Source organism: Trachurus japonicus, chromosome 16, assembly GCF_045865225.1.
Source record: "Trachurus japonicus isolate A0001 chromosome 16, Traja_1.0".
In the NCBI taxonomy this organism is placed as follows: domain Eukaryota; kingdom Metazoa; phylum Chordata; class Actinopteri; order Carangiformes; family Carangidae; genus Trachurus; species Trachurus japonicus.
In genome coordinates, this window is record NC_140922.1 from 16,358,021 (window position 1) to 16,377,885 (window position 19,865).

Here is a 19,865-nt window from a genome sequence, read left to right on the forward strand (position 1 = left end):
CTAAGCAAAATGCAGGGTGCATTAGAGCCACAAGTCTATGCTAATGAATTCTGGTGCATGAAATGAGGCATCCTGCTTTCTAGATCATTGTACTATATAATCAAAATGATTGATTTTAAGTTGGACTTCTCGAGGTTTGGATGCAGTGTTTGCTCTGTGCTATTTTTAAAGCAGCTATGGTAAATGAATAAAGGTGCAATTGTGGTCATGGTGGAACTTAGACCTCAGAGAGAGGAGAAGGAAGGGAACGAGGATGTGGGTGTTCTACAGTGATTGGATTATCAGAGCAGATGCTCCCCAGGTAATGGATCATCAGATACATGAATAAGTGTAGCAATTATTCAGTGGAGACCATGGTCAGGGGGGTTGAATTATTAATAATCTACGGTGGTACGATTTGTTGCAGAGTGTGATTTGACATCAAATAGGAAGGAGAGATGGCACAGAGAGGGGATGGGTGTTTTAGATAATGGTTGTACCGTACCGCAGGGGTTTGGTTGGTAGAGGTAGTTGGATATGAGGTGTGACCGAGCCAAAGAGCTGCCGTGCCTCAGGGCGAAAACAGGAAGAGCGAGTAGCATCCCGGTCTGAGGCCGATGTTTGGTACAGCGACTTTACCCTCCTCTCGCTTCACCTCCTTTGCGCAACACATCTGCTGTTTGTGTTTTCCTTAAGGCGCAGAGTGTCCTCATATGAGCCCCCTGAGCTATCTTTTTGAGGTTGTGTTTTGGGTTGCAGGCCATGACCCAACACAGCTGGAAAGGCCACAGCTAAAAACTGCTTTAGAAATATGAGAGGGGGGCAGGCTGAAAAACAACCCACATATACTCCAGTCATTTTCTCACAAAAAGGCTGAGCCGTCAAAGCCCCCTTTTTTGTAAAGTGTTTAAATGAGTAACAGAAGAAAATAAAGTCCAGCTGGCCCGTTGGCAGGAGATGATATCCTTAGTGAAACTTAGCTTGGCTTTGGACAGAGTCAGGGACTGCGTTGCAAGCTGTGCTTCTCTCTCTTTCTCTCTCTCTCTGTCTCTCGCTCACTCATCCACTCTGGTCTATCATTGTGATCGTTGTAGAGATTTACAGTGAAATCTCCCTACTGACCCCTGCTGCTCTGGTGCTCAATGAGTGGCCTGTAAAGTTAATGGGTCTGATCCAATCTTTCCTTGTAACACACTTCACTCCACACACACACGCACGCACACACGCACGCACACACGCACACACACACACACACACACACACACATCATTCTGTCTCTTTCTGTCTCTTACAATGCGGAGCAGGATCAGGACATGTACTCAGCTTTATATGAGTCTTATCAATTCTCCAGTAACATGTGTGTACACCATATTATAGAGAGTCTGGATGCTAAAATCTCACTATACACTTATCATCCATCCATGTTGTTCTGTGTATCCTGAATATGGTTCCTGGTTAGACCTCCTCTCAGGACTGTGTGGGCACATCTGATTGAGGGCAGGACAGTTTAGCTTGTCATCATTCTGTATTAGTAAATAGTTTAGTGACACCATGTCATTCATTGCATAACACCATCCAAATTAAACCTGGTGAGAGGTCTTATCAAACAGAGACAATGAAAACACCTGTGGGTGTTTTAAATAACACAAACTATATTGTATGATTACTGTAATAATGAAGAAAATGTTTGAAATTCAGTGTTTGTTTTCATGCTGAGTAAAACAATGAGTTTTGGCTATTTTCTTACGTAAATGTCAGTCTTCTTTCATACAGAGATGATATTATGAAGCAAGGCTCTGATCTCATAACTCTCTGCACAGATACATTTTAAAGGATCTAAAAATATATTTTCTCAAGCAGGTTCTTGTTATGAGTGGTGGGATTTGGTTAAGTGATCTGGTTATTTCCCATGACACATCTATGGCACATTTCTATATTTCAGTTTTTTCTCAATGTCAATGAATCAGCTGTGTTGGAACTTTCTTTATTTATTCATCAATTTATTTGTTTTCTCGATCGTCAAGGATATTTAATGTAATGCTGAAAAACCATGATTCTGATTCTGTTTTCAGGGGGGTTTATGGCTCACTGTTTAAATAATGTGACTTTCAAATCCAAAAACCAAATAGATAAAGCATCATTAGCTAAATTATGTATCGTCTGTGTGTTAGCAACCATATGACCATTACATTAGGCACCTTAAAGCCCCTGAGAGGAATATCTGTCTTGTGAAATCTTCTATGTGCAGGTCAAGCACCAGCGGTTGATGAAATGCAGCAGCAGCAGCAGCAGTAACAGTAACAGTGGCAGCACTAGTTGGAAACTGAGCCATAAAACAGCCTCACTGGAAAACCAGAGGTGTAACTGCAGCTTTTGACAACTTAAATTCACCACCTTATTACGAAGGCATTGCTGGATATTGCAGTGAGTGTGTCACACACAAGTGTGGCAGCGTGACTCAAATTGTTTGCCTGAATTAGCTTTGTAGGTTTTGCTCCATGTATTCTATTGTGATTTACACAACAACAAACCACCTTATACACCTTTTGATAAACAATACTTATTATAGTTATGACGGGACATGCCTGTATTAATGGATGTTTTATTAATAAAATGGTTTGGGGTAGTGCACAATTTAAAATGACAGTGTTTTCAACCAAACATAACTTATTTATTTTAATAATTATTATTTTTTGCAAGTTTTCTTTTTTAAATTAACATCTGAAGAGTTATCTTTACATACCAGGGGATACCATTTGTAACACCAACAGTGTGTAGATACCACAGTGTGTCGATACCACCTTCAAAACACTCAATTGGGTGGGCCTATACAGAGTGTTGAAATCATTCCGTGACTATTTGAGCATGCTGATTTTGCTGTAATCTTGCCAAACACACTTAAACAAGAAGTGAAACTAAACACACTAAAAAAAAGCATGCTCTCTTCAGCGCTTTTGCACAGATGCGCACACGAATCATCGCATTTCTGTGAATCATCTGAGATCTCTAAATAGTTTGAAAGAAAATATTAACTGAAACTATTGAATAGGCTACATACTGAAAAGTAAAATCTTAAAATTAAAACTGTATAAATGAAATATAATATAAAGAACCCACCCTCTTGCTGCAAGGCAACAGTGTCTGCTGTACATCTACCATGCACCTGGGGGGCATTACAGACCTCTGTGAGCTACAGAGTAAAACTTCACTTCCTCCATGTCTAATCTAATCTACCCTCCCTTCTCATCTTTAATTATTCCATTCACCCCCTTTTATGTTTTTTTCTCCACTCCATTTTACTCCAGATCCCACCCCCTCTCAGACCTCACAACATCAAATCCCACTCTGGAACAGAACTCCTGACTGTAGTGAATATATAATTCATTCCCATGACCACACACTACTGAATATTTCACTCTGGCAGTCATGTATAATTATAGTTGACTCTATGTCAAACTGTCACTCTGGTGCCCCCTCTCTGGTAGATTTTTCACACAACCCTTCAGGCCTCAAAATACAGTTTCCTTGGCAGTGTGGGCTGCCTTTTCGTCTTTCGTAGTCAGTGGATTGCTCAATTACTGTCAATCGTTCAGTGGCAGACCACCATTCAGAACTGGTCCCGCCTCCAATGAAACACATAATGAGTCGCAATTACTGGCAAAAAATTGTATTACACGGAACAGACATCCACAGAATGCAGACTGTAGTGTTTAGGAAATGAGATAAAGCAAGTGGTAACGATCCTCACGAGGGTGGTAATGAGACTTAATGGGAGTTAATGGGGTTACAGTGATCGGGAGAGCAGAGAGACCCCAGGTTAATACAGCTACTAACAGGACAGAGACAGAGTGAAGGAGGGTGTATAGTATATATACATACACACATACACACTCGCACACAGAGCCAATATAAAGGCCTATCTCAGTGCTCGTGCCATAGCCTGAAATCATTAGATCGTTATAACTCTGCTCAGTTTAAGAATTATACATGAGCCTTCTGGAAGGTTCCCGTCTTTGATTCTCCTGTCCTATGCTACTGTTAGGGTTATACAAGCTGTGTACGTGTGTGCGTGCACGTGTGTGTGTGCGCGCACGTGTTAGAGACAGTGTGTTCTTTCAAGTCTTCTGCGCTTAGCAGCAGTTAATGAGATCAGGGTGAGTGTTACCTGTGAGGAGGCCTTTGATGAAATATGTTCAGAAAGAGAGGGGGGTCTCAGAGAATGAGATCGGAGGAGAGAGAGCCAGGAGGAAAGAGTGTCAGGATATGTGTGTGTGTGTGTGTGTGTGCGCGCGTGTGTGTATTGGTGGTGGTGGTGGAGGGGAGGTTGATATATAGAGATGGCTTGAAGAAAATAGAGAGGATATAGGGGGGAAAAAAGAGAGGGAGCAAGAGCAGAAGCGAGGAAAGTGACAGAGAGCAGAAGGGGGGGCATTCATTTTTAATCGGGAGGAAAAGTCAGCCTCACCGCGAAGAGAACAGCAGATAGATGAGGCCCATTCACTTCCAGCCACCTACACAACACAGCACAGATGTACCTTTACAAGTCCACACACACAGAAAACAAACAGACTCACACGTGCTCACTGCTCACAGCTTCAAAGGGACAACAAGTAAATAATATTTGGCCTGTTTAGCTTTGTGCTTTTGAAAAAGTGGATTGCTGACTGAAATTGTATGAAACCCACAAGGGAGTATTTGGATTATAGTTTTCCTTCATCATAATCAGACTCAAATCCTCCTTTTTAACTCTAATACTTTAATTCTAATTACTCCACACAGGCTTCAGTGAGCTGAAGACTGGGAGGGTCTTTATCCCTTTGGAGAGAAAGAGGGGGAGTCCGTAGGAGACAAAGGCAAGACAGACACAACCAGAAAGAGAGGAAAAGAAAAGAAAGACAGACAGACAGTAAAAAAAAAAAAGAAAACAGAAAAAAAAACGGGAAAAAAAGGAAATAGGAAAGTAAAAAAAAAGGAAGAATGAAGTGAGTGGTGATAACAGCACTGCATTGCACAACACCAATTTCACAGCTGGGAAATGCTTAGATTTCTAAACAGGGACAGACCAGGACATGGAGCTCCACCCACAGGGTCAATGGCACATTTTAGGTCATGGGGTACATGGTGGTGAAATTACAAAATATGCTTCCTGAAAGCCAAGGAAGCCAACCAGTACACATCAGGCTGACTGTGCAAACTAGGCTAAAAGGAAAACAATGCTCAGAACATTTGCTAGGGATCTGTATACGTACCTGTTGATAAACTACCAAGAACACACACAATTATTTCTCATTCTTTCCCAGGACACTGCCTAAAGTCAGTTTTTGTCACTGCCTCTTCAGGGTGCTGTGTCTTCTTGAAAAAACGTTTTTTGGCCGTGCTGTTTAATATCTTTCTGCCACACCGATGGCATTTTTGCTATGTGCATCCCGAGACAGCAGTCATGCCTGCCAAACAGAGATAATATAATAATATCACAGTCAGTCTTTAACGTCATAGTCAGTCAGATCCAAAAAAGGTAGAGCGGATGCAGGAGAAAATGTGAATAATGCTCTGCTGCCTGATTTTGAGATTACACCAAGTGGAATTAAATCCATGTTTTATAGTCATTGCTAAAAAGTAGCAGAAGGTAGATTTGCATTTACGTGCTGTGATCGCCTCCACTGCAGTGTTCTCCCACTGCCAGAGGATATTTTCTTTTGTTTTTTTTGTTTTTTATCTCTCTTCCCAATTCTTCTCTTCACAATGTACTAGAAATGAGAAAACATACGCTAAATACCAAACACATATAAAGTTATGCCTCTTGTACCTTTAGTGGGAACAGCATTAAATGATTACCCCCAGGTATAGCCAACCTGTACTGAACACACACAGCTGCTCTGTGGGATGTAATAACACTTTACTGACCACTGGCCCAATGGGATTCCAGTTCAAACCATATCTGAACATAAAAAAAACGAACCAGGGAGGATGTTTCATTTTCCCCAGAGGGCCCCCCTCTCCCTCACTTTCTAACTCTTTCACTCATTCCCTACTGTTATCTCTATCTCTCTCTGTATTGGCCGCCTTCATCCAGCTCCCAGAGCTGAAAAGATACACAACACACAGAAGTAGAAAGACACACACGAACACACAAAAGTTAAAAAGAAAAAAAACAGCAGAGAGAGAGAAAGAAAGGGAGGCAGCATATACAAAAGAGAAATGCAGTCTTTCTTCCTCTCTCTCACACACACACACACACACACACACACATAGAGGTATATATATACAGACACAGTGGGCCCTATTTCAGGATGCTGTCAGCAGGGGGACAGAGGCTAGAGGAAACACAGGATGAATTCTCCTCTGCCTCATTCCATCACACTGCCATGACACCCCTATTTACCTCCCCCATCTATCTCCACACTGACTGTCTACCACCTTGTCTTGCTTGTGTGTAGCTGTTAACGTGTGCGCGCGTATGTGTGGGTGTGAGCGAGCGTATGGGCGCGTGTGTGCTGTGCGGGTATATGCCTGCACATGTGCAAAGCTTAAGTGTATCGGCACGTTGGAGTGAGGTGAGGTGGACACTGTATATCGTGCTCCATGCTGTGCAGCCCGTCAGCGTTTGACAGAATCGCTGTGGTTTTGTTTAGATGGTTGAAGCACTTGCACTCACTCTCATAGGAGAGAGACAGGAAGTTTCTTCTGTAGAGTTTACGCCGGGGCCAGGCCCACCATATCCTGAACAATCTCTGCGACCGATTCCCCTTTAACTTGATTTCAGGATTGTTGTTTTTTTTTTTCTATTTCTTTGTTATCTCTTCAGCCTCCCAAGCATTCCTCTCCCCCTGTCGTCATCTGATGGCTTTGCTTCACACCCCATATGTCCTCCTGTGACGATGAGAGAACCACTTTCATTGAGCTGAATGCAAGTGCTCTATCCAATTCCCCAACCTCATTTTGGCTCTGAGAGAAATGGTCCCTTTCTTCATGTCTCCCACACATGTACACATGCACTCGCACACTCAAATGGTCCCCACCCTGCTGTCCTATTCCCCCAAGGCTACGGTCATGCATTTTCGCTTCATATTATATATTTTTTGTTTGCTCTCCTTGGCCTTCTATGATCCATGATGACAAAAAAGAGAGAGAACACGCAGTGAGAGCAAATTAAATCGATATAAGCAGCACAGATATGAGCTATCCAGCAGCTTTATCCCTATAACTAAAATGCTCACTAGCACTTCTCAAAGCCAAGGAAAAATGCTTGATTTCATCTCTTTTGTGCTTGTTCTGTGTCCTTGAATACATAGGTTAATGTTTGTGATTGAAATACATTGTACCCTCTATACTGTACATCTTCATAAGGCTGTAAAGGTGAATGAATGTGAGATCCTGTAACATCTCCCTAGCAAATGGCCCAACTCGCAGTGCAAGAAAACAATGGCCAGATGTCATCAACCTTCAGTAGTCCATTAGAGCCCTCCTTGATTGACAACCAGACAAGTTTTCAATATATTTGATGAGAGGTAGGATAATAATGTCAAAGATCACATCCTCCAACTTCTTGCGATCATTTCTTGGAGATATGGTCGCAATTCCTGTGTAAATGACAACAGCGAGCTGTTAAAGCAAGATTCGCTTTGGCAACCTACTTAATTCTCTTCAGTGGCATGAGGGGGCTGTCAGTTTACAGCGCTTAGCAGAGGGAAGCAGAGATACAGTTTTCACATCTACTGATTAATGCCATCATTTTCTTCCAGCTAACATACTGAGATCTTTCCTTAAATGTGCAGCGAAGCACGTTGTAAAATCCAGTCTGCTCAGAGGTTACTATTTTCATCATTAAATATTCATTAACACGTGATATTCAAATACCTCAAGGACATACTGTATGTATGAATTTCGAAAAGTGCTTACGCGCTATAATGTGGTTTAAGCTGTAATTCCTGCTGGGTTAGCAGCAATTGATTTGATTAAATTCAGGGCACACACTCAGTTCATGATATTCACACTCTGTTCATCATGACAGCTTAAACGCTACAGGGTGACAAATTGTTGCTCTTATGACAAGGCTTACATGAGACTATAATCATTTGTTAACCATATGCATTCTTGGATATGTGGGCATGCAGGTGGCTGCAGTAAATAGCTTCCAATCCCCATCTCTGTATTTGTCAGTAGTTGATGGCTGTATTTTATTCATGTGTGTGAGAATGTGTGTGTGGTTGACAGTCTCCTGATGGGCCAACACCTTTTTCCCAGACAGCCCACCCTCCTGTATCGTCTCGCCAGAGCAATGGAGTCCTCCTCAGCATTGTTAACAATGCACACATAGACAAAGGCAACCACACACACTCAGACATACACACACATTCTTGTACTATATTCATGGGCACCCTGTCATTGACACAATGCATTGCCTTGCCCCTGATCCTAACCTTAACCATCATAACTGAATGCTGAAGTCTTGACCCAGCCACCTGGTCCCCATTAGCCTGTCAGACACTGTCAGTACACTGGGCACTGGGCACCCAGTTTTTGGACTCCTTGACACACACACAGACACACACATACACACACCGTATAGATTAATTAATTCAGTCATATATAATTCACATTTAACAGCTTTATTCTGTGTTCCCCCAAAACAGAAGCTCCCAAGGCAAGGTCAGAAAATATAATTTAACAATACAAACACAACTGTAAAATAAGCCAAGGAGGCATCATCCAGAAATACTAAATTAGCTTGCTGCCCAGTCCAACCACAACAGCTGTCCCAGATGCTGAGAAAAACTCCGCCAGGGGGCCCATGAATGATGCTTAGGGGTGGTTAGTTATTTTCAGAAGCAATAATTAGCGTCCATAGTGTCAGGATTTTTCACTGGCTCTGCAAATGTTGTATGACAACTATTAAACAACATTAAATCAGCTTGAAGAGCTTATTAGTTATACTACTTGGACACAGTTATTAAAATTAGAATATATGTATAATGCAGAGTGAGAAAGGGAGGAGAGCAGAAGAAAGAGACAGCAGATCCAAATGTCAGCGAAGACAGCAAAGCAAAGATATTCAGTGGTGACTTAAATTCTATATCATTTTCTTGGAGGCTTCCTCAAAAGAAGTCAAAAATATATTTTGCACAAATTTAAGGGGAAATACAGATAAATGTCTTTGGCAGTCACTTAGATGAGTTCATAAGCAAGATTATTTCTTTTCTGCCCCTTTTAAGTTAAATTAAACAAAGAGTCAATGCTTATTTACTATTACAAATGCAATCATATCCATGTATGTTTGATTCATTGATTGATTCTAGAGACCAACTGAGAACCATTTCTATTCTTCCAATAATAATTAATATTTTGTCAAGTTATTTTCCAGGAAGTTGCCTATGACTTTAATGTCTATGCATCTAAAACTACTGAGGGACAGTTCTTGTTATAAAAGCCATCACAGCATAACATGTCAATCAGTGTCAAGGTCAAACAATGCTCAAACAAAATACATGTACTGTTACCAGCACTGAGATCCACATTGTCATCAGTCTTTTTTTTTTGTTTCTCCTCTACCTCCTGTCAGGTCAGGACATCAGTAGACATGCAATTTAACACACATTTCCTGTAAGCATGCATAAATGCGTGTTTGCATAAGTGTATGTGCTTGGGTGTGTGCATGTGTGTCTGTATGAGAATGAGGATGTGAGGATAATTTAATTATGGACTAGATAGAGCAGGTTACTGAGGTTAATATCCTGCATGCACTCTGCTCCTCTCCGGACACAGTAATTGCTTTAAGCACATTAGCAACTTTATTGACTGCGATGGCCTTTTAAGACATTACATTTCTGCTGCTTAGTGTCAGACAGGAGTCGTCCAGCCCTGCTTACTGTCTCTGACTCCCTCTGTCCCTGCCTTTCTTCCTTTCCTTGCCTCCCAGCTTGCCCTCTGCTCACCCTGTCACTCTCTCCTCCCCGCATGTGTCCCCTTGCCTGTGTCTGCTTAATTGAAGACTCCCTAAATATGATGAGATTTGTATAGCGCCTCATCCGTAGAGGCGGCTTGATGAGGTTTGATTGGCAGGTGATTAACTCCTCTTAACCCACAGAATCATCTGTCCTCGGTGGAACAGTTGCACTAATGACACTATAAAAGGCTTCTTGATGTGTCAAATTCTGGAGCGGAGCGCTGAAGAGAGAGCTTCCAACAACTCCCTCGAAAAAGTGCAGCCCCCTCACTTCTCTTTCTCTCAACCGAGATCAATCCTCTCAACACCCTCTCGGTAGATCTCTGCATTTTCACTCAACTAGACCTCTTAATGAGGATGGAGGTGAATGGAAGGAGTTATTAAAAAGTCCTCACCTTCCTCCTGGGAACGCTAAAGAGGAATTATATGCAACTAAGTGCACTTACAGCCCCAGTTGTTTCACATTTCTGTTCCCATAAATCCACATCCACTGCAGTCATGATGGAGATGGAAAATCTTTTCTGGCTGAGACAGAATTTGGTGGTCCTTTCTTTTTTCTATAAAGGATCTGCTGGAAGATTTTCAGTCGGGGCTTCAGGTGAGGAAAAATGAAAAATACAGATTGAAGAGATGGAGGGAGGGGATGAGAGAACGAGGGAAAGTGATGGGGAGGAGAGAGGAGAAGCAAAGGAATGATGTCGCAGCTGACAGGGAGGGGAGCCAAGCAATAAGTAGCACAGATATAGCCAATGTGCATAGATAAATGATGTAATATCTGCATGGATCAATGTCTGTACTGTCCCTCTAAAAGTGTCTCTCTATAAATCCTTTTATCATCCCTGCTAGTACATGTGCACGCACGCAGACAAGTACACACATTCACACTACATATTATACACCCAAATGCAGGCTCAGCTCTCTCAATTAGTATGAATTAAGATGTATGGCTGTAAAGTCCCAGTGTCTCTGGACCACTGTGTAAATGTCTTCTTCCAGCTGTCCAGTCCCATCACTCTGCCGATGGTAGGAGGAGGCATGAAGGAAATCAATTTGTTAAGATAGCACTATCCGGCTAATGAGAAATCAAGTGCCTTGACTTTTCACACAAATCCCATCATGTCCACTCATATTATGAAACCAAGATGTCATTAGTTGCACTTAGTGTGACTAATAGTCCAACCACGTCTTTGTTCTGTGTCTTTGCTAAGAGTCCCACCTTGTGGCAAATTAGATAATTACATGTGAAAGGCTCACAGTGGGGGTTTAGCAAAGAATATGAAACATTTCACAATCCAATGCTATAGCTCTGCCTTTAAATTGAGAAACTCACACTTTTGTATGTATTTTATTGTAAATGGGGTGGATTAAAATCAAGAAACATTCCCAGCTCCTTACAGTACATCACAACAGTGGCGATAATCAACACACACAATTAAACTTTTTGTTTTTTAATCAAAATGGAGGAATGGGTTCTTTGACATACTCCAGTTGCAACTAATGTTATATTTTCAAATGATGATTAATGGGTTAGTGTTATAAGGCGCCTCAGAAAACACTTATTCTTTTAGCTCTGACAGCTGCCAAAAATCAAGATGCATGGAGTTATGGCAGTAATGTTTATGGACCGAAAATGGTACTGAAATAGGCCTATTTACAATATATAGGTCTAAATGTGAAGGTCTATATAGAGTCTAAATGGAGCGTTTTTTCTTCTTAACAACACTGTGATGTTTTACATTGTTGTATCAGCAGGTCAGGCCATGATCATCTGTCTGTAATCCCTTTGAAGGTTCTCAGTGTTGCCTTACAATGCGACTGAAGAAGTCACATATACAAACAGTGATTGTTTGTCCTCTTTTATAATGGCAGTTTTGTAAACTGGCATTCAGCTTAATATGACTCATTTATGAAGCTGCCTGTGGAATTTGATTTATTGTATTCGCAGAATGAAATACTGCATCAGTTGCCAAGACCGACAAATTAAAGAATAAGGCAGGGAGAAGAGTTTGCAGCTGTGCCAGCAGTTCTGTGAAGCTGTATAGCCTCCATGGGCACCACAGTAGTTTGAGATGTTGAAATGTTTTTACTGACATAGCAACATCCTCACAGTGACATTGCTTAAGTGTTGATGTTTATGTTAATCATATTCACTTTATCAGTTTAACGTGTTAGCATGCTTGGATTTACAAATCAGCACTAAATACAAACCAGAGCTGAGGAGAATGTTATTTTGCAGGTATGTGATTATGAATGTGAAAGTATTGCACAAAGTGAAATTGGACCTAAAGCTGGTGCTAGATCAAAAGGATTATTAACGGCATTATATAGAGTTTTATAACAATGCATTTGTTCTAATATACTGTATAGGTAAGCTACATTCAGTTGCCTTTAACTGCAGAAATTGATACTCCCACAGTAGCTTTACTGTATGTGTTTACTGACCTTGATTCATTCAGGCCTAACAAAGTGTGGATACACTCTAATTCACAACTGGGAGATTAGCCAATCAAGCCTCAGCATTTTGCTGTTATACATTAAGCAGTTTCATCACAGCACTTTGGTGCTGACACACTGAAGTCCTATTGATTTAGAGGGTGTAAGAAAAGAGAATATTCATTCTTTATACAAGCTGTAGCCTGTAGAAAAACTAGGGGGACAATTTTAAAAGCTGAGTTATGAGAAATGTAGTAAAATATTAGGCAATCCATTGTGAAGTTCTGTTCCATTCCTGCCTTGGTTAAACCAAGTGTCATTTATGTGTGTGTTTTTAATGATAAATATCTAAGTTCGGAAATACCATTAAAGTGCAGAAGGCAGCATTCCTCATACAGACAAAACAAATAGTAGAAACCTGGGTAACACTTTACAATAAGGTACACAAAATTAGAGTAGTTAATGAGGAACTAATGAAGAACTAATGAGGAACTAATGAGTAGTTAGTGAGGAATTGAGGTACACAAAATTACAGTAGTTACTGAGGAACTAAGGTATAGTTACTGAGGAACTACTGATTAATTAACTATTAGTTAATGGTCAGTTCTTCAGGAACCCCTGATCAAATTTCAGAGGAGTAGTTACTGAGGAACTAATGAGTAGTTAGTTAGGGAACTGAGGTACACAAAATTAGAGTAGTTACTGAGGAACTAATGATTAACTAACGATTAGTTAATGGTCAGTTCTTCAGGAACCCCTGATCAAATTTCAGAGTAGTTATCAAATTTCAGACGAGTAGTTAATGAGGAACTAATGAGGAACTATTAATGATCAGTTCTTCATTAACTCGTGATCAAATTTCATACATAGTTAATCACAACTTGATGATTAGTGAACTAGTTACTTCATCAGTACAGAATCATTACTCAATAACCTGTCCAGTAGTTAATCTTTATGACCTAAAGTGACACATAATGAGTGGTTTTTCATTTCTTCATCTTCATCTTTACATTAGTAGCCTAGTTCCTTAAAAAATCACAGACAGCAGGATTCTTGAGAAGATTTTATTCATTAATTTCAGACCACATACACATCAATATGACCATCCATGTTGCCTTCGAAATAAATATGATGTTTGTCACATGTTTGGTAGGCTAAATGAATGTATCATGGGGCTGTGTGTAAAGTAGGCTACTGTATACTGATCACACCGTGGTTCACAGTAAAGTTGTTTGAGGTGCACAAAATTTAGAGTAGTTATTTACTATGAAACAAATTTGGAATGAATGGCGAGTTCTTCAGTAACTCCTAATCAAATTACTGAGGAACTAACTATTACTTAATATATAAAACGTATCAGCTGGCCGATAAATAGCTGATAAATAGCTGATAAATGACATGTCAGCAGCACGTTGGATGACGCTTCTGAGGAAGACTGGAGTCACAGTCGAAACTGTCAAGCAGGTAACATCACCCTTGATTTCATTGTCTGAACACAAGAAAAATATAACTAAGGGTAACTAATGATTAAGTAATGATTCAGTACTCATTACCTACTCATTTTGATGTCTCACTTTACCTTAAGGTACACAAAAAGGGTAACTAATGATTAAGTAATAGTTAGTTCCTCAGTAATTTGAGGTGTGCACTGAAACCTGTTCTGCAGCATGATGAATGGCGATGCTGCCTCTCCCTGTGTGCCATCTGCAGTAAGTATATTGCTCAATCATTGTTTTGTTCATCCAGGATAGAGTTTAAGGTATGTAAGTGGGTGTAACATGGGATAATGATCCAGAAATGACTACTAAAACCGAAAGTAAGAGGTGGAAAGTTCCCTATACAGTTTTTATGTCCACAGCACTTTGGAAAATATTGGCTAATGTGAAAGTGAAAGGATGTGTATGAAAGGTGAGAACTGTCAGTCCAGAAATAACAGCCAGCACACAAACTGTGACCCCTCTCCATGCCGTGGTGTTCAGTGGCATGTTGGCGATGGCACAACACTGCAACATGACCGGGCAGATTCTGAGAAAAGCCACTGTTCAAGCTAAGCAGCAATTATGTTGTGAGACACAAGCCCATATGCCATATAAAGGCATGTGTCCATATGCCTTATATGGGCGCTTGTCTCACAGAGATGATGTCACCAACCACTGCAGGGGCTCCCCTTTCATTTGTTGGAAAGTTAAGACAGAGTGGGTGTGTGCTCCTCTGAGCCATACAGATAGATGAGTAGCATGCAGATAACAGGGTGTGTGGCTACAACAGGGGCTGACACGTTATTTAAATGAAGAGAGGAAAGAGTTCAGGAAGTTATGACATGATCATGCAGATAAATAGCTAAAGGGGAACTTTGCACGAGTGATCGTACTTCAAGGTGGAACAGAAGAAATCGAGGACGAGGCCCAAAATAAAAGCATTAACAGCTGCTTCAGAGCATCAGCGTAAGATAGACAGCATTAAAAGGAGAGAGAGAGAGGGAGAGAGAGAGAGAGAGAGGGAGGGAGAAAGAGAGAGCAAGTAAGTGAAAGAGACAGAGAGAAAGAGAACAGGAACAGAAAACCTTGCAGAGTCTGACTTCATTCAAGCTTATTACTGATCTCACTGAAAGGCTTCCTGTGTCAGCACCATGGGAAAGTCAGGTAAGTGGAAACTGCAGCTGGAGAATTTTATCTTTGATTGTATCAGCTTGGCCTGAGTTAGAATTTAACCTCCTCAATGAAACTCTGTTTGTAGGTGGGTGTTTAACTGTCAGTGCTTTCTCGTTTACTGGCTTTCTCTGGAAACCACAGAGCTGCAAATCAGATGTTGTTGTTCTTATTCTTTTTCATTATTTCTTTTCCTTGTTAACGGGGCTGCCTGTAAGATTTCCAAACAGTATCAGTTAAGATTCGTCTTGCAGCATGCTGACTAAATGCTGGCATCATTGGCATTTGTATTGTTGTGTGACGATTTGAATGCGCCTATTGTGTGTGAGCACTCCAGCTCGCAGCACTTACGAAAAAGCCAGTGAGTGATAGGCACCGGGGGATGGGGGGTTGGGGGGTGGGGGGTTGCATGGATGACGTTTTCTCCTCTGCATCCATCATCCGCCATGGAGTCAGTAGTACTCACTGTCTGAGGTCAGTCTGTAGGTGGTGAACTCAGATTTCAGCTCGGGTTTGTGCACTGTAGTCATGTATGAGTCTCCATGTTGCATCATCACGTCTCCTAGCAGATATCTCTCGCTCTCTGGCTGTCTGACCCGTGACTCCACTTTCCTCTCTGTCTCTCAGAGTCAAAGCTGTTTTCTAAGGAGGTGCTGCAGTGCCACAATGAGTACAGGGGGAAACACCAGGCTCCTCCGCTGAAGCTGAACAGCAAGTTGAGCAGAGAGGCGGCTCGGTTGGTTAATGCACACACACAGTTCAAATTAGAAACCTAATTAGTGGAGAGTCAAACTACTCATTGGCAGTTCCAGCTTAGCATGGCAAACCCAATTACTACAATATATAATAGACTACAATATTGAAAGTCAGTGATTGTCTTTATTGTGAATACAATTTACAACTTCATCCCCTGACTCCCTGTGTTAACCAAAAAAATGAACACCAGTCTTGCTTAGATGATAAAGGTGTTGCAACAGCAACAGCAACAGTAATAAACAATCAACTAAACAATCTTCAGTTTTATGAGACCTGACATTAAAATACACATTACCATTCAAAACAGAATAATATCCATACTAGAAGAGAACATTTACTAACACTTAAATGTACTGAAATGTCAGAAGTGTCATCTACACATCTGTCAATATGAGTGTATTTCACATACTGTGTGTCCTGTTATCTACATGTCTGACTTTATTATATAATTATGTGCAATTATAGTGCTGCTCAGGGGAATGTGATGTGTACTTCGCTCTCTCCGTGTAAACTGACTTGTGTAAACTGACTTGTACTCACTGACTTGTACTCACTTGATTCATTAAGGGCCTTGCTAAAATATTCCTTTAGCTCCTGGATGAGGATGAGGCATAGGAATAATTTGTATCATTAGAATATAAAAACATAATTCAACAAAATAAATGAAAAAGTTCAATTGACTTGCATAGAGTTGAAGAAGTTTTTCCTTTGCAGCTTCTGCTGAGGTGGGAGTTCCCTGTCATTTAACAAGTATAGCTCATCCATGCCATGTTGTAGCGGTCACTGAGGTCAGATGACCACATAATGGTTATTGCAGTGGTTTAAATAGAGACTTGAATAAGTTACTACCAGGCCCAGATTTTGTTTTGTGCCCACTGCACACTGTAAAGTGGAGTAAACTGGATGTCACTGCATTAGCAATGTATATTTCATAGAGAGTACAGAACTTGGCAACATCTAATTTGTTCACAGAGATATAATGTTGAACAGTCTAACTAGTATAATACCTACCCAAATATCAAAAGCAGTCTTTTAGAGAACTTCTTTCTGTGCTTACATCACTAGTTTATTATTCTACCTTATGGGTGTTTCACACTGTTTATCTTGGGGGTGGAGGACAGCGCAGTGCAAGAGGCTTTTAAAAACTGAGACTTCTGAAAAGGCTGTAAAGTAAACACTATTCATACCAGTTATCCCTTCAGTCCAGAGATCAGCTTGTAGCAGGATTCACAGGTGAAAAGGACACTTGAAACAGAACCACCACCAACTGCCTTTGTCTCCCCACAGTTATGCTGAAAGTCTGGCCAGCACGAGGATCCTGAAACACAGTGTGGAGTCCAGTAAAGGGAACTATGGAGAGAATCTGGCGTGGGCGTCCTATGACCAATCAGGTATATACACACATGTACATGATAAATGCTGATGGTACTGTAGTCTCTCACACTTTGCCAGAATTAAACATCTAGAACCACCTGAGGTTCCCATGTGTAAGCAGGACATACATGCACAAGACATATCCCTCAGTGTAGTATATACTGTAGTTTAGTCTACGGGGCTTAAAGCAGATGCTGTGTGCAGACTTTCCCACTATGCATGTGAACAGCTGGGATCTATTTCCCGTTGAGTTCATAATGTGTTTGAGACCTCAGACACTATGACTCATGGCAGAAAAATGTCAGCACAGGACTATGTGATTCATAAAACATCTCCCTGCAGAGTGTGGCATCAAAAAGTGCAGCAGAGTAAACAAGATGTGTCCAAAAGGCATTTTGTTGCTGCAGGGTGCAATCTTTTTTATTTTACAATAAGTGTGTATGACATGTGGCTGATTTGATTGTGTTCTAAATTGAACTTTGTTCGTGCAGGGAAGGAAGTGGCTGACCGTTGGTATGATGAAGTGAAACAATACAATTTCAATCGTCCTGGATTCTCCTCTGGCACTGGTGAGCTTCACATGAGATTCATATATATTCATATTTTAGTCAGTGGCAAACTTCCTCTGACCAACAGTAGGATAAACGAAATTGCATTTATAGCTGAAAATGTCAGTTTATTAATTGATTTGTTTATTGGAAGGAAATTAAAGCTTCACTATTTGGTAGTTTACTAATCAGTTTGAGTAATTTTGAAAGAAAATTATGGAAAATTAGCTTCTTCTTTTTTTTGGCATAATAATGTGACAGTTGACGGGTCCTGTCACTAAACCTCCAGTTGATCATGCGCCCTGGCTACTTCACCAAGGGGATGTCCCTTTGGGTGACTGGCAAGTGCGCATGACTATTACCTGGGAGGTGTGGGTTCAATCCCCGCCCGGGCCCTTTTCACCTTGCCACAATAACAATGAAAGTGAAAATGTTTGGAGTGTTGGTTTGATGAAACAAATACTGAATTAATATTAATACCGGTAAATGAATATTGAAAAAATAAGATCAGCTCATCACATTGATCCAAATCCATAATCTTCTGACAGTTTTACCTCCATTAAGTATTCCTGTGTGAAACAAAACAATCAGAATTTGCACTGACACTTTATATTTTTCCTTTTCATGTCCTTTTGTCAAGTCTCATCACATTTCTTCACTTCTTTTTATCTGTGTTTTTATCTCTATGTATCAATTTCTTGCCCTGTTTCTCTTTGTCATTGTCTGTTTACTTGTTGTCAGTTTCTCAGTGTCACGTTTACCCAGGCAGGGAAGGTTGTTGTTATTCTTGTGCTGGTGTCACACCTCGGTAAGTGTGTGACTGACTCTGTGACCAGCCATGGGGAAATCGCGGGGAAATCACAGTCCCTCGTATCACTCTGAAAGCCTACATGTCATTTCTAGTCTGCCCTAACTCTTCCAGATGGTTTCCCATAGCCTCAGACTCCTGTGTGCATGAGTCTGATCAACTTGATCATACATGAAGAAGATCTTCCTCATTGCACTGATTCACATAATGTTGCCTGCTAAAGGAAGGAAATGGAGTGTATAGAGAGGGAAAATGTTTGAGATTGATGACTTAGAGAGGAATTAAAATTCCTTAGTCTGTAAATATTTAGAGGAACTTAAGTCCATGAGCACTCAGCTTCAACCATATCCTGACAGTCTGTTTCTGTCCCACTCTCACTTCATCTTCTCCTGCCTTTTCAGCCTTTTGATTTCTTTCTACTTATTCCTGTTTTTATTCTCCACCAGGGCATTTCACAGCAATGGTGTGGAAGAGCACTAAAGAACTGGGTGTAGGAAAGGCCACTGCATCAGATGGTTCTTCCTTTGTGGTGGCAAGATACCTCCCAGCTGGGAATATCACCAACCAGGGACACTTTGAGAACAACGTTCTCCCAGCTAAAACCACTTCCTAATGGCGTCTTGATGCTTAAGACTTGACTCAAGCCCAAAGGCATTTATTCCTGTCTTCAAGAGGGAAGTTATCTCTCTGCACTGCCATGGTGAATACTCAGGAGAGCATGACCTCTTGCCTAGTGGAGATAATCTTGTATGGATTCTAAAAGATAAAATTGGGTGTTGTGTTTGAATGAAAGAAGCACTATTTAACGTGGCTAACAACACATGTCCATAGACCATGTGACGTATAATATGGATTTTCATTTAAAAATGCTTGTGACATTTTTGTATTAATTAATTGCAGCATTTTTATGGTTTCACCATCTGAAATACATCAAAGCCTCATATCTGTAGCTGCTTGTATAAGAATAGGAGCTATCAGAACAAGGAACACACATTTTACTTGTGGAGTCTTTGCTTTTATTTGAGAGCTGATGACTGAACATGCTTGGTATGTGTTTGTGCTGTTGCTACTACTTGTCAAAACAGAAAACTGCCTTCTTGTATGTATGGTTTTGTACTCTAACCATTTTTGCACAATAAAGCTGACAAATAGTCAGAAATGGATTTGGCATTTCTCCACGCATTCTAGTGTTATCAGTATTGCGTGACATTATTAGAGAGAGAGAAGAAAATGTGAGTTAGTCACTGTTTGCTGGGAAAACATAACCCTCAATGGAATATGATTAACTGGGAAACATTTTAGAAAATGTGAGCGTATATGTAAACACTGAGGAATGAGCATTTATTTCCTGCTAAAGGTCTGAATAATTGTGAGAC

At 40.7% G+C, this 19,865-nt stretch overlaps 1 protein-coding gene across 1 annotated transcript; it reads left to right on the forward strand.

Annotated features, from left to right (window-relative positions):
* Positions 1-14,497: 14,497 nt before the first annotated feature.
* On the forward strand, positions 14,498-19,650 carry glipr2l (GLI pathogenesis-related 2, like). The gene is made up of 5 exons (XM_085802140.1): positions 14,498-14,997; positions 15,631-15,739; positions 17,047-17,150; positions 17,625-17,702; positions 18,936-19,650. Exons 1-5 carry the CDS (start codon positions 14,985-14,987, stop codon positions 19,100-19,102), a joined length of 471 nt encoding a protein of 156 aa, XP_085658266.1. The 5' UTR covers positions 14,498-14,984; the 3' UTR covers positions 19,103-19,650.
* The last annotated feature ends 215 nt before the right edge of the window (positions 19,651-19,865 follow it).